Source organism: Photinus pyralis, unplaced genomic scaffold (assembly GCF_008802855.1).
Source record: "Photinus pyralis isolate 1611_PpyrPB1 unplaced genomic scaffold, Ppyr1.3 Ppyr1.4_LG1, whole genome shotgun sequence".
Classification (NCBI taxonomy): Eukaryota; Metazoa; Arthropoda; class Insecta; order Coleoptera; family Lampyridae; genus Photinus; species Photinus pyralis.
The window spans coordinates 3,362,934-3,387,460 of record NW_022170249.1 but is presented as its reverse complement, the minus strand read 5'-3'; the positions used below and the strand labels follow the sequence as shown (position 1 = coordinate 3,387,460).

Sequence of the window (24,527 nt, the reverse complement as noted above, 5' to 3'; positions counted from 1 at the left end):
GAGGTCCCACAAATTATACGGAATAAATTGAAAGTTTTCCTCTTCTTCGGCCACTCTCGCACTGTTCGCAAATTTTGCGGAACTCGTTGGCACTAAAAGGGTCGCTTTTAAAAGGCGACATTTCGGCTCTTAACAGTGTACGTAATATGATGCTCCTCGGAAGTAGTATAAGTGAAAAGATAAGACAAAATGCATTTATTAGGTAGAAAATAAAACGAAGTTTACATTGTAAATAAAAGTTTAAGAATCTATAAAGTACCTAGCTACTTTATGCTAATTTGAACGAATACAAAATTCATGTTCCGTATTGTTCCTAACCGGTTTTCGATTCTTGAACGAATCTATAAATATATCAGTAAGTCCACTGTCTACACTTTCAATGCAATCGTAATGGAGCAATTCCAAATTTATACACTGCAGTACGTTTGAGTTTCTGCAGTGCTTCGATGCTTTAACTTTGGCATTCGTAGCCCGCAACCACTTGCCAATAACTTCTAAACACGGACACTTCCAAGGATTGCCATCCAGCGTGATATTTTTTAGGGATAACTTCTCTAAGGTCTTGTTTGGAATGAAGTTCAACTTATTTGCGTCTATAAATAGTGAATCGATGGATAAATGTTTGGGCACAATATCCGATGGTAGCGTAGTTAAGCGATTGTATCTCAAGCCAAGGTATTTTAAATGAGTGATGCCTTGAAATGCGCCTGCCTCGATGACACTAATGTTATTATAATTAAAATTTATAGCAGATATTTTTGGAAGATTCACAAAAGCGCCACTCTCTATCCTTTCGATACAATTAAATTCAAAATTCACTTTTTCAACGGAGGACGAATTAACGAACCAATTTCCTTTCCACTCACGCACTTTGTTGTGACCCATATAAATTTTCTTAAGCTTTTTGATGTTGGCGAACGCGTTCTCTTCGATACAGTCGATTTTGTTACTGTTTAGTCGTAATTTGATTAAGGAGGGCAGATTATTAAAAACGCCAAAGGACACTTTCCGTATGAACGAACGTACCAAAAATACTCGGGAAAGTCGGGGAACGTTGTTGAAAACTCCTCCATGTAAATTTTCAATTGAACAATTATCGAACGAAATTGCCTCCAATTCGTTTAAGTTCGCAAATGAGTTCGCAGCGAGAGTTGGCAAATCTTGATCTTTGGCGTACAACCCCCTTATTGCGTTACTGCCTGCTGTCGCATCATTAATGCAAGAATTCACTGTAATATTATAATTGGCCCCTTCAACTGGGATTATCGTTACTTTAAAATTTCGAAAACTGTCACACGTGCACGTAAACGTTCGAATTGAAATTGACGTAAGAAATAGTATTGGTAGCGTATAACGCATTTTGATTAAATTCAATTTTTGCCTTTACACTATTTGGATTCGAGTGTATTTGCAGCATTTATATGCACGTTGTCCAAGACGAGTTTGTACAGTTAGCTCCTGGTCAGTCGTAAAATCCGTTACGCCAATATTACTGTACATAGCTACAGAACGCCGAACCTACAATTTTTTTCGAAGATTATTATTATACGAGCCAATAAGAGAGTGAGCGACCCAATTTTACAGAAGTAAATACACACGCCTACGACATTTACTGGAATAAGTAGATCAATTACAATTTTATCAAGTAGAGCAGGCTATCTATTAGGTATAAAACCTGTTAGCACGCAATAAATCTACTAACAATAATTTGAAGATCTGACGTGCATTACATTATTTCCCAGATGTAAAAAATAAGAAAACTACGTTACTTTGCTGATTTGTGCACCAACTACCACTTTTCGTGCATCCATATTAACGACGTCTTGCATATCATTGTTAATTTACATTTGAGAAATACTTATTTAGTTAAAACGATAGTATCATTAATATTTGTCCAGGCAGGAGTATAAGTACCACCCTCTGTAGTCACGTCCAATTATTTAAATTCAAATAGCCATTGCATATTTCTGCGAATATCATTCAAGCTTTGGTGGGCAATGTTTTGCATTTTTTGAGCTCATTAAAATTCCGTTTAGAAATATGATAAATTTGTGCCCGACTAGGAGTTATTTTAAAGAAAAACTGGAACTAAGGATATCTAAAAAACAAATATCTCCGCGATTAAAAAAAGCTGTAACACAAAATTACAATGAAAGTTTCTTATTTGGTTTCACCACATTATACAGAGTGTAGCATCTAAGGCCAATGGGATCATCTAATTCCTTTACCATATCGAAAAAACACCCTATATTTTACTGGCAGTACTCAAAAAGTACCTAATATACGAGGGGTCGTTTTTAGCGCATTTCCACAAAAATAAAAACAAGTTAAAAAGTAATCGTAAACGATTTACATAAAGCGCATTTCCACTTGCATTCATTTCCCATTTGTAAGATGCAACTTCTGTTCAAATCGTAAAAATCCGGCCACAAATATGAAAGATAGCGTTGCACATGGGCAATCCATTGTTGACGTGCTACTTCAATTTCAGTTTATGAGAAGAATTTCATTTCAATGCTTTTCTAAATAAGAAAGTTGGAACTGCGCATGCGCAAACCTAAATTTTAAAACTAATGTTAGATTTTCCTTTGTTCCAAGCGCCTAAGTATCAAATTTCACTTAAATAGTTCCATAGATAAAAAAGTTGGCACGGCGCATGCGCAAAATAAAATTTTGAAATTGGCGTTTGATTTTCCTTTATCCCAAGTGCCTATGTATCAAATTTCGTTTAAATTCTTCCATAAATAAAAAAGTTGGCACTGCGCATGCGCAAAACCAAATTTTGAAATTGGCGTTTGATTTTCCTTTATTCCAAGTGCCTATGTATCAAATTTCATTCAAATACTTTTATAAGTAAAAAAGTTTGCAATTCGGTTTATAAATGGTCGAGATGCGAAAAGGGCACTGTGAATTTTGAATCGATTCGATTCAACTTTTGGCATTGCGTATTATATGGCTAAAGCTATGCCTATATTGAATTTCATGCAATTCAGTTCATAACTAACGGAGATGTAAAAGCGATCGAACATTTCTAAACAAAGTTATCGTTCACACGGACAGATAGATGAACAGACAGACAAAGGAACAGACAGAGAGACCAACCGGCAGGCGACAGATAGCAATGCAAAATTATAAACGATCTCTAGGATCGTTAATAAACGGCAAAAGTGTAAAATTATGGAACATGTAAAAAACGGTTTTTTGTTTTTTTTACAATAACTTTTTTTTGTAAGCGGTACAGAAAAAATTCCTTCCTTGGTACAAGACTCGACACCATAACGAACCAAATAGCGAAAAAAGTAGAACAATAGCTCTTAAGATAAAAAACTAGTAGCGTCGCAAAGTTAGCGGACGGACGGACGGACGGACAAAGTGGCCACAATAGCGCATTTTTTTTATTTTTGTGGAAATGCGCTATTGTGGCCACTTTGTCCGTCCGTCCGTCCGTCCGTCCGTCCGCTAACTTTGCGACGCTACTAGTTTTTTATCTTAAGAGCTATTGTTCTACTTTTTTCGCTATTTGGTTCGTTATGGTGTCGAGTCTTGTACCAAGGAAGGAATTTTTTCTGTACCGCTTACAAAAAAAGTTATTGTAAAAAAAACAAAAAACCGTTTTTTTACATGTTCCATAATTTTACACTTTTGCCGTTTATTAACGATCCTAGAGATCGTTTATAATTTTGCATTGCTATCTGTCGCCTGCCGGTTTGTCTCTCCGTCTGTTCCTTTGTCTGTCTGTCCATCTATCTGTCCGTGTGAACGATAACTTTGTTTAGAAATGTTCGATCGCGTTTACATCTCCGTTAGTTATGAACTGAATTGCATGAAATTCAATATGGGCATAGCTTTAGCCATATAATACCCAATGCCAAAAGTTGAATCGAATCGATTCAAAATTCACAGTGCCCTTTTCGCATCTCGACCATTTATAAACCGAATTGCAAACTTTTTTACTTATAAAAGTATTTGAATGAAATTTGATACATAGGCACTTGGAATAAAGGAAAATCAAACGCCAATTTCAAAATTTGGTTTTGCGCATGCGCAGTGCCAACTTTTTTATTTATGGAAGAATTTAAACGAAATTTGATACATAGGCACTTGGGATTAGGGATGGGCGATAACTGTTTTCACCTATCGATAAGTATCGGGTACTTACCTATCGATATATTTTACTTATCGATATGCCGATAATTATCGAAATATCGATGGTTATCGATATATCGATGGTTATCGATATATCGATAACTATCGATATGTCGATAGTTATCGATATATCGATAGTTATCGATATATCGATAGTTATCGATATATCGATAGTTATCGATATGTCGATAGTTATCGATATAACGATAGTTATCGATATTTCGATAGTTATCGATATTTCGATAGTTATCGATATTTCGATAGTTATCGATATATCGATAGTTATCGATATATCGATAGTTATCGTTATATGATTACTATCGATAGGTATCGATATATCGATATGTCGATAGTTATCGATATATCGATATGTCGATAGTTATCGCTAGGGATGGGCGATAACTGTTTTCACCTATCGATATAAGTATCGGGTACTTACCTATCGATATATTTTACTTATCAATATGCCGATAATTATCGAAATATCGATGGTTATCGATACACCGATAACTATCGAAAGATCGATAACTGCCGCTATATCGATAAGTATCGGTATATCGATAGTTCTCGTTATGGCGATAGTTTTTAATATATAGGTATCGATATAATATTACCGATAATTTTTTTGAAAGCGTGTCTAAAAACTGCATGAGTTTACTTTTATATTTTGGCGAAAGAGCCCGATAAGACAAGAGGGCTCTTTTAACAAAATATGAAAATAACCCAATGCAGTTCTTGCAACTTTAATGGAGTTACCATATTAAATGTGCAATTATCGCAGGGCTCTTTAGCTTTTTACAATGCAATTACCGCTGTAATTAAGCGGTAATTGCACGCCTCATTTGAGAGAAATATTCGACGTATCGATAGTTATCGACAGGGATAGTTATCTTATCGAGTTTTATTAATAAAATCCATTTTCCGGTTTATTCTCGTGTAAAGTGACTATTAATAGTTTACTCGACGTTTCTTTGCTACCTTTATCAAGAGTTTTTTGTTAGATTTCGTAAATGTCAATCAATTGAAACTGTATATTTAAATTTGAAGTGTTCTTAGCTTTTTCTGTTTTTTTGTGACTGGTCCTCTGTAACCATCAATCAGATACCGATACATAGGCCATGATTACACCCTTTGATTGTCTTCTTTATTTTATCTAAAGAGTAGCCATTTTGATGCAACATTTTGTTCAAGCTTTTGAAGTGCTTCTTTTTTTGAGCAATCGTCAGTAAGACGAAAAGATCTATTTTCTAAAGATTTTATTACTGCGTTTATTTGGCATGGATGATGATGTGACGTAGCGCTTCTTTTGAGAAAGGGAGCAAAGTTAAGTTTCCGAAACGTCGAGCAACTAAAAATAGTAAATTTACACGAGAGTAAACCCGAAAATGGATTTTATTAATAAAAATAGTAGCGCTCGTTGAAATCTCAACAATAACATAATTTTATCGTACAGTTATCGACATATCGATATATCAATAGTTATCGACATATCGATAGGTATCGATATATCGATACTTATCGATAAGTATCGATATATCGATAGTTATCGATATATCGATTTTTTTAGCTCTACCTATTGTTATTCGATATATCGATAACTATCGATACCTATCGATATATCGAAAAAAATTCCCATGCTTACTTGGGATAAAAGAAAATCAAACGCCAATTTCAAAATTTGGTTGTGCGCATGCGCAGTGCCAACTTTTTTATTTATGGAAGAATTTAAACGAAATTTGATACATAAGCACTTCGAATAAAGGAAAATCAAACGCCAATTTCAACATTTGGTTTTGCGCATGCGCAGTGCCAACTTTTTTATTTATGGAAGAATTTAAACGAAATTTGATACATAGGCATTTGGGATAAAGGAAAATCAAACGCCAGTTTCAAAATTTGGTTTTGCGCATGCGCAGTGCCAACTTTTTTATTTATGGAAGAATTTAAACGAAATTTGATACATAAGTACTTCGAATAAAGGAAAATCAAACGCCAATTTCAAAATTTGGTTTTGCGCATGCGCAGTGCCAACTTTTTTATTTATGGAAGAATTTAAATGAAATGTGATACATAGGCACTTGGAACAAAGGAAAATCTAACATTAGTTTTAAAATTGAGGTTTGCGCATGCGCAGCTCCAACTTTCTTATTTAGAAAAGCATTGAAATGAAATTCTTCTCATAAACTGAAATTGAAGTAGCACGTCAACAATGGATTGCCCATGTGCAATGCTATCTTTCATATTTGTGGCCAGATTTCTACGATTTTAACAGAAGTTGCATCTTACAAATGGGAAATGAATGCAAGTGGAAATGCGCTTTATGTAAATCGTTTACGATTACTTTTTAACTTGTTATATTTTGTAACGGTTTATTTTCTCCATTACAAAAGCAGCCAATATTTACTTGTTGAAAGATCCTCGTAACTTTTGAATAGATGGCTCCATGTATTGTTGGAATTTTAACCATTCCGTTTGACCGGGCAGATCGCCGGCGCCGTGATTTTTAGTTGTCGATTGTCGACCTTCATCTTCCTTCTTTTTTATCAAGAACCGTATCAGGTTACACTTCATTAAAACCAACAGCTAAAAGGCGCATGGAATTTTAGTTGCCATCATCCATATTTCATTAATCTCTGGCAATTCGATTCACTAAATTAAGGATTCTGGAATAATTTTTAATTATTATTAATAATTAACTCCGTAGAGAGGATATAATTGCGTTTTTTCTCCTTATCGTAAGTACCGTCATTTGCACTTCATTTACTTTAAGTGGAATCTACGACAAAAGGACGGGGATATTAGGACGCATGTAAAATTGGACGCGCAACAAAAGGGCGCTTAGTAAATAATAACTTTGCTTCACACTTGTTTTGATTAACATTTTGTTTGGTATTTAAAAGCAGTAAATTGCTGGAAATTAGCTGACTCACCAAAAAGTATACAAAGACACCGCAAAAAGAACTATAACAATTTTTTTACGGCAACAGACCACTATTAAAAGCCAATTACACCTTTGAATCCTGGTGCCGGCATCGTTACCAAATTTAAATATTAAATAAAATATAAATTAATAAAACGAGATCTGACATCAAGGATCGATCCTCAAGAAAGAGTCAACTTCCGTAACTCTTTAGTGTATTAATTCATAATTATTTTGTCCCTTCTGGGTTAGATGCTATCACAGTCAAGTAATTTGTTAACATTAATAATTGGCAGATAAGTACTGTACCTATTATAGACGCACATTACGAGTCGCGCGAGGCCCTTCAGGCATTATTCAACTAATTATACACCTAGCCCTGCGGCTTGGGAGGTTTTCTTTTGATCATTTCCAGGTTTTGGATGCGAGAACTGGGCTCACTTCTTGGAGTCAACGTTAACCTCATGCAAGGAACAAGTTGTCTTATATGTTCTATCTGTACTTGGCCCAATACGTGCGAATTTTTGCCCCTGAAATATCAATTTATTAATTTGTGGAAAGTTGTTTTAAGGTTCAATAATCAATTTAATCGATCATTCTTGATTGGGGGTTTGTTAAACTGGGGAATTTCATTTGTATAGTAAAGTTTGTGAGTAACGTAACTTATAATTTTGAGTATTTGGGAGTATTTTGTGTGTTACGCTATCCAATTGTGGAGACAATTATATTACTTTGATATTGATGTTTAAGAATAAACCAATATTTCTTGTGGTACCTAAATCGATTTTTACTGTCATTACTATCCTTGTATCTTCTCAATTACATACGGGGAGAGTTAAGTTAGAAATTGAGTGGCGCTCAACCATTGGTAAGTGCAACGAAGGACGAAGATCAAATGCCAAGAAATACCGCTGTGACAGATCTCAAGCTTGTATTTTCTTGTTTAACCCTGAGCTAGTTGGTCGTTTATGCGGCGGGTTTGAGGAAACGCAACGCAAACTCTACCAACGGTTATAATTCCCAGACTAGTAATGAAAACATGAGACTAGAGCAACAACATATTTTTTTTCAATATAGTTCTGCTTTTGAATACAGGTATAACACTGTTTCAATAACATCTTTTTTTTTTGTCAGGTGGGGAAATGCATTATGCACACTCCGGATGGAAAAGTCCGGAGTAGTGTGGGACTCTCACCCACTAAAACCCCACCTGAGGCTTCGGCTTCTAGGGCCATTGGCCTTTATACATACTTTTACACAGAAAAAGATGACTATATAAGTACAATGGGACAGAAACGGATCTAGTTACATTTATTAACATACAAAACCAACAATTTAAAAATATCACAGATCATTTGCTATACCAATTCTTTGGATGAAGGCAAGAGTATTTTTACATTGCTCTTTGTTTTTAAAGTTATTTTCCCATGCAGGGTCGATATTAAAGAGCACACGTACATCTGTGTACTGCGGACAGACAGAAATAATATGATGTGGTGTTAAAATAACACCACATTGTTCGCATAGTGGCCGTTCTTCGCCCGCCAACAAATATCCATGAGTGAGGGCAGTATGCCCCAGCCGGAGTCTGTACAGCCTGATCAAGTTCAAACGCCCAACGTCGATATAAAATAGCGGATCCAGACTCTGTTTGATCCTCTTCAAAGCCGTATCAGTCTCCGACCACTGTTCACTCCACCGCTCATAAATTTTCGTCTTCACAAGTTCACGTCGTGCAATAGGTGACATATTCGTGAAGTCAACGTTATCCAGTTGGAGGCAGTTTAATACCTCTCTAGCTCTAACACCTAACGATCTACATCTATTTAGCCGAGCAATTGTAGTTGCATCAGTAAGTGATATAAAATTTGGATGTTTATCATCTATCCTTACTTTTATATAATAGTTTGCAACAATCTGTTTCCGGCGTAGAGCTAGAGGGGGAATATTTGCATCGACGTGGAGCGATGTTACCGGACTTGTTGGATATGCTCCCAAAGAGTAGCGAATGGCCAGGTTCTGAATCTTGTCAAGTTTCTCAAGCAAAGTATTACTGCCACATGTAGAGTACGCTGCACATCCATAATCCATCCTTGACAGGATGAGGGCCTTATAAATATCTAGGAGGGTCTTAGGGTGAGCTCCCCACCTATGATGAGCTAGAACTCTCATAATGTTCAGCGATTTTCTACATGTAGCCGCAACATTCTCCAAATGCTTTGACCATCGTAATTCCCTATCAAAGGTAAGTCCGAGGAACTTGACTTCTTGGACAACACTGATTATACGATTGTTCATAAACAAAACGGGGTCATAGTGGGGCTTACGGAGTCGACAAAAGTGAACAACCTTTGTCTTCTCCTCCGACAGCACGTACCCGACAGCATTGGCGTTATGACAAATGATGTTAATTGCCGTTTGTAGGTTTCGAGTTATTGTGCCAACCGTCTTACCAGAACAACAAACCATTAAATCGTCTACGTATAAGCATTTATCAATTGACTCCTCAACACCTTTGGCTATAATTTAATTTCAGTATTCAAAGTGAATTCAGATCGATTCTGATATTACCTACTGACATAAGCTTCCGCCTTCTTTTAAATTAAGAAAGTGTAAGGGATCGTGCTGTTTCTTGATTGCGATTGTATTGAGAAGGATGGAAAAATTTGCTATGCAACTCTGCAAAAGATCCTAATGTAAAACACTCCAATATAAAACACGATTACGTACATCGAAACGGTGAAATGATAAAGGGGAGGAAGTAAAGCGAATGTTTTTCAGTAATTTATAGATCAGTTGAGAGAGAATGAATAATAGAAACGAACCAGGCGCGAGTTTGTTTAATCGTAAAAACGAAAACAGAACAAGAAACGTAATTTTGCACACATCCCCAGGATTAATACTCGTAGAATACTATCCGAAGATTTATTTGGGATTTCGACGGGATTGCATTCTAATGAATAATGGGAAAAAGCATTTCCACTTTACATTTATCTAATAGGTACTTACTCATCTCCTACGGCTAATGACGATGAATTTTAATCTTAACAGAAATGGCGTGTAAAGACCAGATAAGTGTTCAATTCAGATAAAACTTGGTTTAAAATTTACACCATCATGTTCTACATATGGGTGTAATAAAGACGTAATTTATCGACCGGTGAAATAACGTTGCATACAAACACGTCGGAAACAAGCATCACGACGCTTGGTTTCACTTGATATCTTAGAAATTCTGTCGTAAAGGAAGTTATAATTACCAACAACAAGGAAGTAAAGTTCAACAAGCACTAGAAATGTACTTACAAACATATTAAATGTCGGCGAAAATGAAGAACGGAATAGAGAATGCACGAATAACTTTATTGCTCGAGTTATTCAACAGATTTCATCTCTCTTCTTGCGGGTTTAATAATATATTCATAATAACCACTTAATTGCCATGTGTATTTTGATTTTTGACACATAATTACAAAGTAGGCAACAATAAACCAACAGAATTCAAGATTTCTTTACCGAAGAGTGTTACAGAAATGCTGACATGCCGATTGGTGTGGTGATAAGTTGACATACACATATTAGTTTTGTGGATAAAGTTCTACTCGAATTGTCTATCCTTTGTGGTACTGTAAAGAAAGGAAGAAACTGTTTCCCTCAGTCTCCGTCCCCTCCCCCGACCCCCTAGTGTGGTCTGTCACAATTATTCATAGATCTTGAGAATCGAGTATCCGCAGTTGGTGTCATAAAGGGAAAATGAAACGTCTGGAGACGTATCTGTTGGCGGTGGTGAAAGTGTGAATATCGCGAGAACAGCGTGTCGGAAGTGGGTACTCACAAAAGAAAAATGAAATATGCGAGCAAGATATATTTGTTGAAGATTTACACACCTCAAGGGAGAATATATCTAGAACGAGGTGTTGGAAGAGGATACTCGCGAAGGAAATTGATTGTTGATGGTGTAAGATAACTTAAACCAAACTAGCTCCTAACACCATCATCTCTTTAAGAGGCTACAAAATCTAACAGGGGCCACGTGTTATGGACCGCTTTCCTTCCACTCCATTAATTCTTCCCGCCCACCTCCGACATCTAAAATGTGTAGCTACCAACGTCCATTTTCCAAACATCTCTATTAACTTTTGCAGTTTTTACAATCCCACAGATAACACTTCCGGGCGACTCTAATACTACATCTCCACCCTCCGCTGCGCCGTCTTGTTGGGGGAACTTAACTCCCGTAACACCCTGTTCGACGATTTCACCTGCAACCCATACGGATTTAATCTCGTCAAGCACCTAATAACTCTGTTTGTCTGTCGTGCACTACTCCAACTTTCGTATCACACCACGCTACTTCTATTGTTGAGCATATTATTTTCACCGAACCTCTTTTCCGCCAGATCAACCTCAACTGCTTCCTAGGCGCCACAATCACCTCCGATCACCTTCCATTGCTTGTCCGAACCAACTGCAGCCCACCACCGATTACTCCTTCCACTGTAATTTACAAAAAGATTTCTCCAGTGCCAACTGGGAGGATTTTGCCTTTTTTTTACACCAGAAAATTCTTTCCTTACACGAACGTAACTACTGGCTACACGCGCGATTTTTTGCAATGATTTGGACAGCTAACTGGTTTAACTTCTCTGGTTCGAGACAAATTTATATAACACGTGTTTGTTCGTGATGTAATTAACTTTTCTCCTCGCGTTTTCCATACATGTCCGGTCTACCGCGTAATAAATTTTCCACTACTAGCGTCTGATGACATGATTATTAACCTTTTTTCCACTTGTAAAGTAGGCTTTCTCGGCATTTGTTCAAAGTGGTTAATAATTTTTTATTATTAACTAGTAGTCAATAATGAGAACTGTCACGCTGTCACTTTTAGAAAACACAACCCGAAATTTCGCTCAATGAACGTTTAGACAAGTTCTCTAAAACGAATAATTGCCACCATTCGCAATTTCCAGAGAAATTACATACCTAAAATTATCACATTTTGAAAAAATTCGAACGAAATTACTCTTTGAAAAATCTCAATGACAGAACAAAATACGGCCTGTTTGACTTGTACTTCCACGTACTTGATTGACATGTTAAATTAAGAAACAAACAATTCTGTCCAACCGTTAACTCTCTTATCAATATAATATGTTAATTTAGAGGATTTCAAGTGCTAGTAGTGAAAAAAATAGTATATATACCACGGTAGAGAAGTCTATTACTTCGCACCTTACACCCCTCGGCGCAAGCGCCTCGAGATGTAATCTTGGTGCTCAGGCAATAATAGTGGACTTCTCTACCTTGATATATAATGTACTATTTCTTCCTTATCGCGTCGTCGTGACCTAATTTTTTTAAACGGACTATTTCACCCACATAATAAGTTCGAGAAATCGAAAAACGTACCATCCTCGTTGACAGCTTCACGCTTAATGCCCTCCCTAAAATTCCCCTGGACGCTTCCTACTCCTTTTTTTAATTTTCTAACACGCCAACAAAATGGTGCTAATACTAATGCTGCACCTTTAATCGTTAACCAATAGACTGCGAAATTGACAAGTATTTTACGAATCATTGTTATAGTCGATGATAGTGGAAGAATACGCCGATGAGTCTCTCCAAGGAAAAATAGAAGTATCTTATAATATTACTGGTAATATTTTTGAATCAAATGATCCTTGTACATCCTCGATAGCGTCCTCATCTGCATTGATAACTTCTACCTGCTCTGTCAGAGTCGTTACTTTCAAGTGTTAACATGAGCAACTCATTTACCAGTGATTTAAATGTTAGTAACTAGAAGTAATTGTGATTAGAAAATGTGGCGTTAAAATAATAATAAAAATTGTATTGCTTTGAATTTTTTGAAGTATAGTGTGGTAAATGAGTACGCAAAATTCATAAAATACCATGCAGCTATGGTACTGAGAATCTCAAGGGATTGTTTTTCAGAAGCCCATTTTCTACTATTTACGAACACCCTGTATAATAAGAATAACTAAGGAACGATGTAAGACCACACTTATTGACTTTTGAAACCTCCGCTTTCCTTTTGAGTCCCCCTCCTCCCCAATTTTTCGGTAACATCGCCGCAATAATAAAATAACAAAAGAAACGGAATTATACGACATTAATTAGTCGGAAACTGCCTGAAATTCGGTCATAACTGTGAAAAAGACATGTTTACAAAATTTCGTCCAACAGTTTTTAACTTATTAACCTACCTTTTAACTTTAAACACGTTCTTAACTTTTTCATGAAACGAAATCTATATATTCTCGAAAGAAAACCCATTACACCTTTGATATATTTTCAGCATTTTGTTTTGTCAGACTTTTCGCAGTGAGAAAATTAGAAAGGGATTCAATGGGCAAAAGAGCGTTATTCAATATTTAGGTAATCGATACATCCACGCTATTGCCTGTTTCCATTAAGAGTCCGACATACGTAAGGATTAAAATAAATCCCTTTTTTTGGGAACAATGTATTTCTATACTTAAATATGCATCTTACCTGGTAATATTGAGATGGTTTTTAGGGCACGTAAAACACGAAATGTACGTAATCCGGCGAGATTCCCCACTTCCATTCCTATCGTAGCATATCCGCTTGTTATCACGACGAAATCCAACCAGTTCCAAGGATTGCGTAGATACGTATATTTGTTTAATATAAATCCTTTGGATATACTTTTTATAATCATTTCGGCCGTGTAGATGGCTAAAAAAATATATCTGAAACAAAAGAACACTTATGTCTTTTAAAAGAACAATATTGAGAACAATTTCAAATTGAAATCAATTTAAAAAGAACTTTGGCAAGACGCAGATTTGTTCTACTAGTCAATTCGCGTAAGAAACTCCCATCCAAAATACAAAAATTGAGTTATTTTGCACGATTGAATTTTTACTAATCGATGAGAATTTGATCGTGCACGTGAGGCTTTCGCAGAGTCTACGACTGATAAATATAGGTGTACCTATAACTTCGGACCAGACCGACAATAACGGTCTTTTCAGTCCGGACTGAAATTGGTATGTAAAGTTTGGGCTGTATGCGCTTCAAAAAGTGGTTTTATTAAGATGTATAAGTCGAACTGAAGCTAAAATTGTATTATACCTATTATACTATTAATATACACGTTAAACCCAGCATATTTCAATTTAGTAAACAAAGAAGTTAACATAACATCTTAGTCTTACAAAAATTACCTGTCACTCGCGACAGATTTTTCAGTTTCGCCAACTTGAGAATGACGAAATATAAGTAACATAACCCCAAATTTTGACGAAATTAAGATTGTAAAAAATTTTGGACTTCTCCCGCAATTTTTGTTGTTGAAAACGCTTAATTAAAGTGGCATGTAGCCATTTTTATTAATTTCATGATCATACCTGGGGGGTTTATTAGCGTCACGTATCCCACGTTCCTACACATTCGGTACAAGCTCGAACAGAACACAGTTATACACTTTATTTTTATTCTCACTGATTATTATCTTATTATCTAATTGCATTCCATAACCTAGTGAGTTTATTACACTCACACGGTAATAAATAATCAAAACCCGCAAACTATAAAAACTATTGCTTTATTTGTACAAAAGATAAATAATATCAAAAAAACAAAATGAGAAAAAAACTTTAGCCTACATGTCAAAACGGTTACTTGACATCTTACTTAACTGAACTTAGGTCTGCTTACGTTGTCGAACTTTTTAATATACAGAGCACGTCAAAGTTTTAGAACTTTAACGTTCTGTTTTATCGATTGGGCGACGTTTGTTTCAAGGATCGATATCGCGATTAGCTGTCACAGAGTTTTTTTTATAATTGAAGGCAGTGACAAATAGAAGTCAGCACTTTTATTTAGTATTTTTAGGGACAGAGTGCGCGCAGTGACTATTGTAGCGCCCCTGTGAATCCAGTTTATTGTGAAAGAAGACACGAAGAAAAATTGTTCCTGTACCACATATCTAAGATCATTGCATTTGTATTAGTTAGGTTAGCGAATTAATATTTAAGAGAGGTAACTCCGCAGGGATACAACTTTGGGACAAGTTATGTTTGGTTTAATTCTTAATTTTAGTTTAAGCTTCGACGATATCTTTACTAGGTACCTACTGAATATCCTGCATAGTGGAGGATGGAATTAGATGTTTTTAAAATTACCAGGAAGACCTAATTCCAATTTTTATTGAACGAATACTACTGAGAAACTCTTTTACTGTACATGATTGCTATAAATTAGGATAATCATCAGCGCCAATGAAAAAATGCTGCCACTTTGCTTTTCACAAAGCATAAAAACATCAAAGCGCTCGCGTATGGCAATCGGCGCTTGATTTGCTACTTTTATTTGAACGTCGCCGTCGCGTACCCAAATCAAAAGCTGAATTATGAACTCTTCTTATATTTCTTTCTGTTCCCAGGCTTATTGATCTTATACTTAGCAGATTTCGGTATTGTTTGCTTTTCCTTGCGTTCGCGACAGAATTTCCTGGCGTACGTTACGTTAACTTAGTTTTCTAACATCTTTGACGATTTATAAATTCGTTTTACTTTGAGAAATTCGTTAAAGCTCAAATGGTCTCATATGTCAAACAAGTATAAATTGTGCACAACTGCTGGGCAGATAAAGCGCATTTTTTTTAACCGAAATAGATTTTGTTTTGACATCACCAATGGATATATTTCTTGCAGACGTCCCAATCGCCTTTTGTAAGTACCGTCTTCCGACAATCCGTTCTTGAGTTATAATCGAATATACCCGATCACGATAAGAGGTGGAAGAGGAGGGCTATGGTTGGTATAAATGAATTCCTTTCGTTGAGACCTTTCATTAGAGTACCACGAAGGACAAAACTAGTGCCACTCCTCACCCCCCTCCACCCGTACTTTGATAAGAAGACAGAAAGAAGAGCAGTAGTTGGTAGAAAACGGTTCCTTTCGTTGAGAGCTTTAATTAGAATACAAGGAGAGATAAATTAATTCCCCCCCCCTCAGGCCCCGTCGCTCACTGATCTCGAAGTCGCACCGTATACCACCAGAAAAAGTCAGGGAAAAAGGGGTTCACCAGCTTCTCTTACTTCTGATAGAGTTGAAATTTTGGTCATTGAAGGTTCTCATTATAGCCAATTGCATTTTGTTTTGCAAGAGTTTGAAAAATAAAATGGTAATTTTTGCTTCTGAAACATACACTATGTGGTATCATTACTGCAAAAATTTTCTTTTTAGTTTTGCCTTTGTCTGACTTTATCTTTATATTTTTAGGCAAGAGAACAAGGAGATCAACATCCTCGCCGACTACACGCATGTTCGTCCATTGTTAAACATTTCTATTGTGTCATGCTTTCATTAAAAACAAACCGGTACAACGAAATATCTAAGGATCCTCAGGATTACCATCACTTTTTTAACGACCATTTATTTTTATCTTGGAAGATACATATAGTCAACAAAAAGCATCAATTCATGTCTTGGGCATTGAGATAATGCTCTTAGTGTTTTCCAAACGATCTTGGTGCATAAATAACGATTTTGAAATCTTTGATGGAAATACATATGGCCGCCAAAAAGGCATTAAATTCATGTCTTGGCCATTGAGATAATTTTCTTGATCTTTTTCACAACGATCTCGGTGCAAGAATAACAACTTTGATATGTTTTGAGCAGAACACGTCATAAACAGCAGAATTTTTTGTCTTCCTTATTTCGCTGGTGCCTTTAAACACTGAAAGTGGATACGCAGCAAGTTCATACTTGAAGAATTCCGCGAGATCATCATCCTATTGGTTCTATGTACCTAAACGGTAAAAATCCGATCCGGGAAAACTCAACTGTGTGAACGAGCCGTTACGACAGGTGGGCGAGCGGCGCGAGGGTTTTTAAATCTTCATTTTGGGCTGAGCACACTATGTAACGCTAGGGACTCGTCGAATTCTTAAACAGAATATATTTATGTATAAGTATACAAAGTTACAAAGACTTCACAATTTTCTTGGATATTTGACGAATTTGGATACAATTTGTCTGTACTATAACTGATGTACGATAGTGTGAAAAGATAGTGTTCGACGATACCAAAATTAATGCTTCTTCTGAAACACGCTATCGATACAAGATACTTTCGTGACTTGAGTAGTAAGAGATCCGATTATTCCATTCATTAGAAAAATATGTTCTTGCGTGTTGATTTTTAAACTCGAGTGGGTATATTACTATCTACACTATTCCATTTTAAATCAATACGAATGCCCACAGTTGTACCGCCCCGCCGTATAGATAATAAAAATGCGAAAAGTTACACAAATTGCACCTTCTGGGAAGTTCTATAATTACATTTACGGAATAGCTATGAATGGATTGTAATTCAAGAATGAAACACATATCAGTGTGCTACATACCATACGTAATTGAAAAGTAAGCAGATATAGAAGGTCTTTTTGGGCTTTTTGGGAATAGGTAGGTTTTTCAACATTTGTACTTAGGAGTTACTGTGAAGGCCGAATCGATGTAAAAAATGGTCGCACTTCCGGACATTATTTATTTATTTATTATCCCTCTTTGTTCTGGGCCCTCAACAGGCTTGCGCCCAATTACAGAGTGCCCCGCATAATGCTTAACATACCGGAAGTAGCTAGTAACTTCGTTATTTTAAATGGCAACTCCTATTTTTTATTACATTTTTGGATTCCACGTGAAATTTCAGTTCTTTTGATACACATGCCTATATCTACCATTTATGGTTTTTAAGTTATTTTGACTTTAAGAAAAAAAATGGCGGATGCAAACGGTACCTTGATAATTGATTACATTTTTACCAATGCATGGAGAAAGAATAGAGCTTTCTTTTAGTGTACTTAAAAAAGGTAAGTTGCGGACGACCGCACCTGAGGAGATCAAAATTTAAGAAATTTCAAAGACTACTCAGTTTTTCAAATGAAATGACCATTTTCTTACTATTGCATTAGATACAGAATCAAAATTGGAATATTTTGATATTATATGTTCCTATAGCTATTTTTATAATTTCTGGATGGTAAAACACAAAAACATAACAAGGTTTCTTTATTATAACTGCACTTATGAACAAATTATTCACAATAACGTGCGATGCGTAACTGTCTTTTTACGATTTCCTAGAGTGCGTGCTTTTAAGCTATAACAATTCTCGCGCGCTTAATTTGAAACTAACTTTCACGAACTTTCCAATGTAATGGCATTGGTACTTTGGTCATTATCTTCAATTTATTCTTCAAAATTTGCACATATCTTTCGGCTAGGCCTTTCGTTGAAGGGTTTCCTGGAGTGATGAAATTTTGTGAAATTCTACTCATTTTGCAGAATTCCTCGAATTCAGTACTCTTAAAAATTTTTGCGTTGTCGGGCGCTAATACTTGAGGAAATCCACTTGAAGCAAAAATATCTTGCAGCAGGTTAATGGTGGTTGTTGATGTTGGAATTTCATTCAAAATACGAACTTCTAGCCTGGGAATAAATCGAGAGTAATAACTTATTACTATAAGTTACTAGTCCAAGAAACTGTTTTACACTGGCATCATGTGGTCTAGGTGCATTTACTACTGATAGAACTTTGTCAGGTGATTTCTAACAGTACCGGCTTTAATCACATAACCCAAATATGTTACTTCTTCTTAAAAAAATGTGCACTTTTTTTTTAATGTAAATCATTTTCCTGTAACCGTTTTAAACACTGTATTACGTTATTCTTGCACTCTTCGTAATTGGAACCATAGACTATAATAAGATGAAACTCCTGGCACATTTTTTTCGGATTTAATTTTTAGTAGTCGGCCATGATTTTAAAAAAATCGAATTTTAAACCAATCTAGTGGCACTAATCCGTCATCTGTTATAGGTTAACATACATTTTTCAATAATCTAAAAATGGTCCGCAGTGTTTTTTTTGGAATTCAATTCTTATTTATGGTGAAATGGACACAATCGCGGCACGTGCTTGCTGTTGTGTCCGGGGTTCCACTGCTCCTACCCGGTGCAGTTGCCTCCGAGGTTCGAATAATGCACTGCGGTGGTTCAACAGGAAATGTTATCGCACAAATTAACAGAATTGACAACGACGTATATTTTATGTAATTCAAATTCAAAATTAATTATCTCGTTACTAACTCTACCGTAACTTAGTAACTGCTACAAAATACAACATTCTCCCACCTTGAGGTAGGAATATAACCTGACTCAATACAATAATTATTTCACTGCACTATTATAAATAACGTTTCGGACGCTTAATTGTACGCCCAACTCGTGAAACGCGAACTCGACTATCACTATTATCAGGTAACGACGTATTCTCCTCTGGAGACCTCGATCCATGATTTGTTGGCTCACGTACAACATCCTCAGATGTTTCTTCTGAACACTCCAACCGATAAATTCTTTGAATTGGACGCATCAAAATACCCTTGCTAGTCTTCACCCGTACAACACGAATTTGTCCATCTGACGCAGGAAATACTTCTTTGATTATTCCCATTGGCCAGTTGAGACGCTTTGTATCGTTGTCTCCCACTAAAACAACTTCTCCAACGCAAATTGGCTTACTAGTTCGTCTGCTCTGAAGAATTGCGAGCTGACCAAGATATTCGCTCCGAAAACGCTCTCTCAATGAATCTCTCAGGACCTGGAGACGTTGTAATTTCTTTGTTAATGACTGCCTGTCGACGACATCGCAATCCACAACACTTGTGGATGGCAGTTCTCGTAGATACATCACTGGACAAAGTGCCATCAACTCTTGAGAACTGAATGAGAGAAAACTGATAAGCCGAGAGTTAATGACTGCTTCACAGTCGCAAAGAATTGTCATCAAATCTTCATAATTCAAAGAAGCTCGACCCAATACTCTTCGTAGTAGTTGTTTTATCATTCCCACCATCCGCTCACAGAATCCTCCCCACCAAGGTGCTGCTGGTGGGTTGAAACGCCATTCTAACCGTTCGCACGATGTCTCTCTTACTATTGCGTTCCAGTCAACTGTATTTAAAATATTTGCAGCACCAACAAAATTCGTCCCATTGTCTGTGTAAATCGTCTTTGGTCTCCCACGTCGAGATATAAATCTACGTAGAGCCTTGCAAAAGTTAGGTGTGGACAGAGATGTGCAGAGCTCAAAATGTACAGCCCGGTAAATTGCACAAGTGAAAACACATATCCACACCTTTTCTCCATTTTTTAACACCAAAGGCCCCGCAAAATCAATTCCAACAATCTCAAAAGCTGCTGCGTCCCGAACACGATTGTTGGGTAGCGCGGGATCTTCAGTGACCATGGGCTTACTCAAATGTCTTCTGCAGATGCTACACTTCCTGATTATGACAGAAATTGATCGGCGACCACCTAAAATCCAGAAGCGTTCTCGTAGAATGACCAACAAACCTTGCGTTCTGATGTGGCATGCTTTAACGTGAGCATCATACACTACTGCTGATACTACTGGATGTCTGGCGGGCAAGAGTATGGGACGTCGAAACTCATTCGAATCCTCTCTTTTCAAAATCTTCGTTTCCACTCGTATTAAACCATCCTCGTCAACGAAAGACGATAGCGTGGCTAAACGCTTCCGTTCGTCTCCTGTGAAAGCATCCAATTGTACAAACTTGAAAATCAAGTTCTCCGCCTTCTTCAGTTCCACCGAAGTCAATTCTCCATCGTACTTCTGTCTAGCTCTGCAGTTGTGCAGGAATCTTAAAATCCACCCCATCATGCGCAACATCTTGCTAAACTTCGAGAAATAGTCTAAATGCCAAGTCTCGATTGAATCTGAATGTATATTCAAACAAGTTGCACATCTCGCTATCCGTTCTCCGTTTACCTCATTCTCATCACATTGCTCCGAAGAAATAGGCCATTTTTCTGGAGACTCGTACAACCAACTTGGTCCCTCCCACCAGCGAGATTCAAGCAACTTGGAGGGTAGCACGCCTCGAGATGGTAAATCAGCTGGATTTTTCGAACCTGTCACATGACTCCATTCCGTAGGCGATGATAGAGAACAAATCTCGTTAACTCTATTTGCTACGAAGATACTCCATTGTTCTCGTCGTTTAATCCACGACAGAACCGTAGTGGAATCACTCCAGAAATGAGTTTTAATTTCCTCTGCCAAACCACTAAGAACTCACTTGGACAACCGAGCTCCTATTAGGGCTGCCAGGAGTTCTAGTCTGGGTATCGTTGCTTTCTTCAAAGGAGCAATTCGACTTTTTGCAGCTAATAATCGAATGAAAACTTTTCCTTGGAAGATGCCTCTTAAAAACACCACAGCTGCGTAGGCGTTCTGGCTTGCATCACAGAATACATGCATAGTCAACTCGTTGGAATCACGGATAGAAAAATGTATCCAACGAGGGATCTTAATTTGCGCCAGAAGATGAACTTCTTCCAACCACCGTTGAAAATCCGAAGAAATCTCTTCTGTTACTTTCTCATCCCAAGACACTTTCTGTTCCCACGTCTTCCTTAGTAATAGCTTAGGCAATAAAGTAGCCGGGCATGTAAAACCCACGGGATCGAAGATCTTCTGCGCAATTGATAGCATGGTTCTTTTTGACACTGGACGTGAATGAACCAGCTCACAATCCTTGATGACATCACTCGCTACACTCAGAGTGTCAGCAAACTTATCCCAAACGAGGCCTAAAATTGGAGTCAACTGGCTTCCTTCTTGCCCAGTATACTCCCACCCTCTCAATTCAAATTTTCCGAGGTTCATCACTGCCGTTGACTCGGATATAAAAGATTTAAGTTCATTCTCCTCTGATAGGCTCGTAACGCAGTTATCTACGTAGAAACTCGTTGCAAGCTTGGCCAAATTTTCGGAGGAGATCAAATGATTATGTCCCTTCGCTTTCTGAAGATGTAATTCGATCGTCGCTCCTAAGAGGAAAGGACTACAACTCAGACCAAAGACGACTCGTCGATGCCGATAGATGATTTCTCTTCCTTCAGAGTCCACCCATAAAAAACGTAGAACATCACGATCGCGGTCATCTATACTTATCTGAACAAACGCCTTCTTAATATCATTAGTAACTCCAAAACGTTGTTTCCTAAATCCCAATAAAATATTCGGTATTAACTCGATTAAATTGGCTCCTTTCTGTACACAGTCATTGAGCGATGGACTCAACTTTTCACGCGCTGACGCATCAAACACCGGCCGAATTTTCGTTGTAACTGACGCGCTCTTGATCACTGGTCGATGGGGTATATAATGTACAAAATCAGATTTCTCCTGTTTGTGTACTTGCTCGATGATTCCCTCATCCAACCACTCTTGAAAAACTTTGTTATAATCTACTCGTAGATTCTGACGATCCAATTTTTGTAGAGTACTCTCGAGTCTCTTCTTCGCTACACCAAAATTACTTGGAAGCGGAGAATGTTCCGATAACCAAGGCAACCGCACAACATATCGATTTTCTTCATCCACCTTTGTTGTGCTCAAAAAAAGTTCTCGTGCTTCGCTAACCATCACGTCTTGAGCTTTCTTTTCAATAGGATCTGTGATTCCCAGAGTCTCTAACTGCCAAAGTTGCTGTAGGTTAGAGTCATTAACTAACATTGACACTGCTGACAGTACTGTAGAGTTCTCAGGTTCACATGGAATCTTCCCCATAAGAGTCCACCCAAAAAAGGTCTCGCTCGCAACTAAACCAGAAGACAACACCTTTCTTCTGCCAGTGAAAAGTTTGCCGACAAGATCAATACCTATTAACAGTTCTACAGGTGCAGGATCTCCCAAATCGGATCTTTCAATGTTTAGTGTACGTAGCTCCTCCGTCCAGGGACCATCAAACACTGGAGGAATGCTGTTACAAATCGTTTCTTGCGACAAGGCTTCGAAAGAACATACATAATCACGATGACGAGCTTCAACCATGTAGCAATGATGTTCGTTCAATACCTTACTCCCACCGAACAAACTATGAATAATTTTCTCCGAACGTTTCGATGTATAACCTAGGTTCTTCGCTGTCGACTGAAGAATGTATGTGTAGTGTGACCCAGAATCCAATAGAACACGTACTGATTTGCTGCCTGCTGGTCCGTTCAAAGAAACTTTTAGGGTCTGGAGAAATACATGAGCCCTAGTGCTGTTGATCTGGGTATTTGCCTCGGTATGGATTTCTCTCAGAGTTTCCTTTGATTTTTCCTCAATCTTATTTTGATGAATTGGCAACATCGAACACATGAGAACGACATGTGTCTTACCACAGACCATGCACTTAACAGGAATCTTGCATTTGCCTGCTGCATGTCCTACTCTCAGGCACTTGAAGCAAGCTTTTTTGTTGCTCACGATCTTGTTTTTCTTCTCCAACGACCACTGTTGAGCTTTAAAACAATTTGAACTCTCGTGCGACTTCTCACAGAAAATGCAACTGCTCACATCACAATTAACTAGCCCTACCGCCGTTGGTATTTTCTCTGCAGTCCCTTTATCAGACACATGCTTCTTTTTCTCCTTTGCTTCTTGCAAACCTAAACGTTCAACTGCCAACGATATATGCTGCTCATGCTCGACTTCCGATCGTAGGAATTTCATCAAACCTGAGAGACGCTTACTGAACGTTTCATCAGCACCCTGCATCCCTTCGAGATCACTCTCAGCAACGTCGCTGCCGTAAGCACATGAAGACCGATGCCACACCCTTACAAGTCGGGGATGCAAGACTCTATCATCGGAAACAGCATAGCCCCCCATTTCTCAGAGGTTATGCCTAATGAGTTTAAAGCTCTAATAGGTGTTTCAAGCTGATCATAAAGACTAGCGATATCTGGTTTTGAACTTGAAGATGACGCATTATTTATGATAATTCTGAGGAGTTCTCTGATCTGAACTTCAATCTGTAGATCTTCCCTACCATAACGCGCCTTCAATGCCTTTACTATCTTCGTATAATTTTGCGAAGTTGCCCGATAGCTTTCAACAAGCATCCGTACTCGGCTATTCGAATTGGTGGCAAGCCGTAAATATTCGAACTTATCAACATCATCCAAACTTGGATCATCATGCACCTTCGTAAACTGTGACCAGAAAGGCAACCAATCCTTCACAGTGCCATCAAATTTCCTAAATTCGATTCTAGGAAGCTTAAATCTACGTCGATTTTGATGAGAACTTGTAGCACTTATCGTACTTCTGTTGCTACTATGTTCTTCGATGGCATCTACATGTTGACGGAGTTCTATGTATTTCTTCTTGTATACTTTCGCTCCTTCCAACTCCTGAATGATTTCCGCCTCTGACATCGAAGCGTCATCTATCATAAACTCGTACACTTGTTGTTCCACTAGCTTTAAATCCTCATAAGGTTCTTGCAGAAGACTCCAACTGACTTTTATTTCATTTACTGGTTTCTTCTCAAGAATTAGACGATACAGCTCATTGGTGCAATTCGTAAACAGTA

General features: G+C 37.4%; 1 protein-coding gene across 3 annotated transcripts in view; it reads right to left on the bottom strand.

Moving 5' to 3' along the window:
* The window catches only part of LOC116174469 (sodium channel protein 60E-like), an 81,815-nt gene that overhangs the window by 40,450 nt on the left and 16,838 nt on the right, over nucleotides 1–24,527 (bottom strand). For all 3 annotated transcript variants that reach the window (XM_031492404.1, XM_031492411.1, XM_031492417.1), the window contains exon 2: nucleotides 13,586–13,806. In XM_031492404.1, the coding sequence (XP_031348264.1) occupies nucleotides 13,586–13,806 (221 nt within the window). The remainder of the gene's footprint in view (nucleotides 1–13,585; nucleotides 13,807–24,527) is intronic.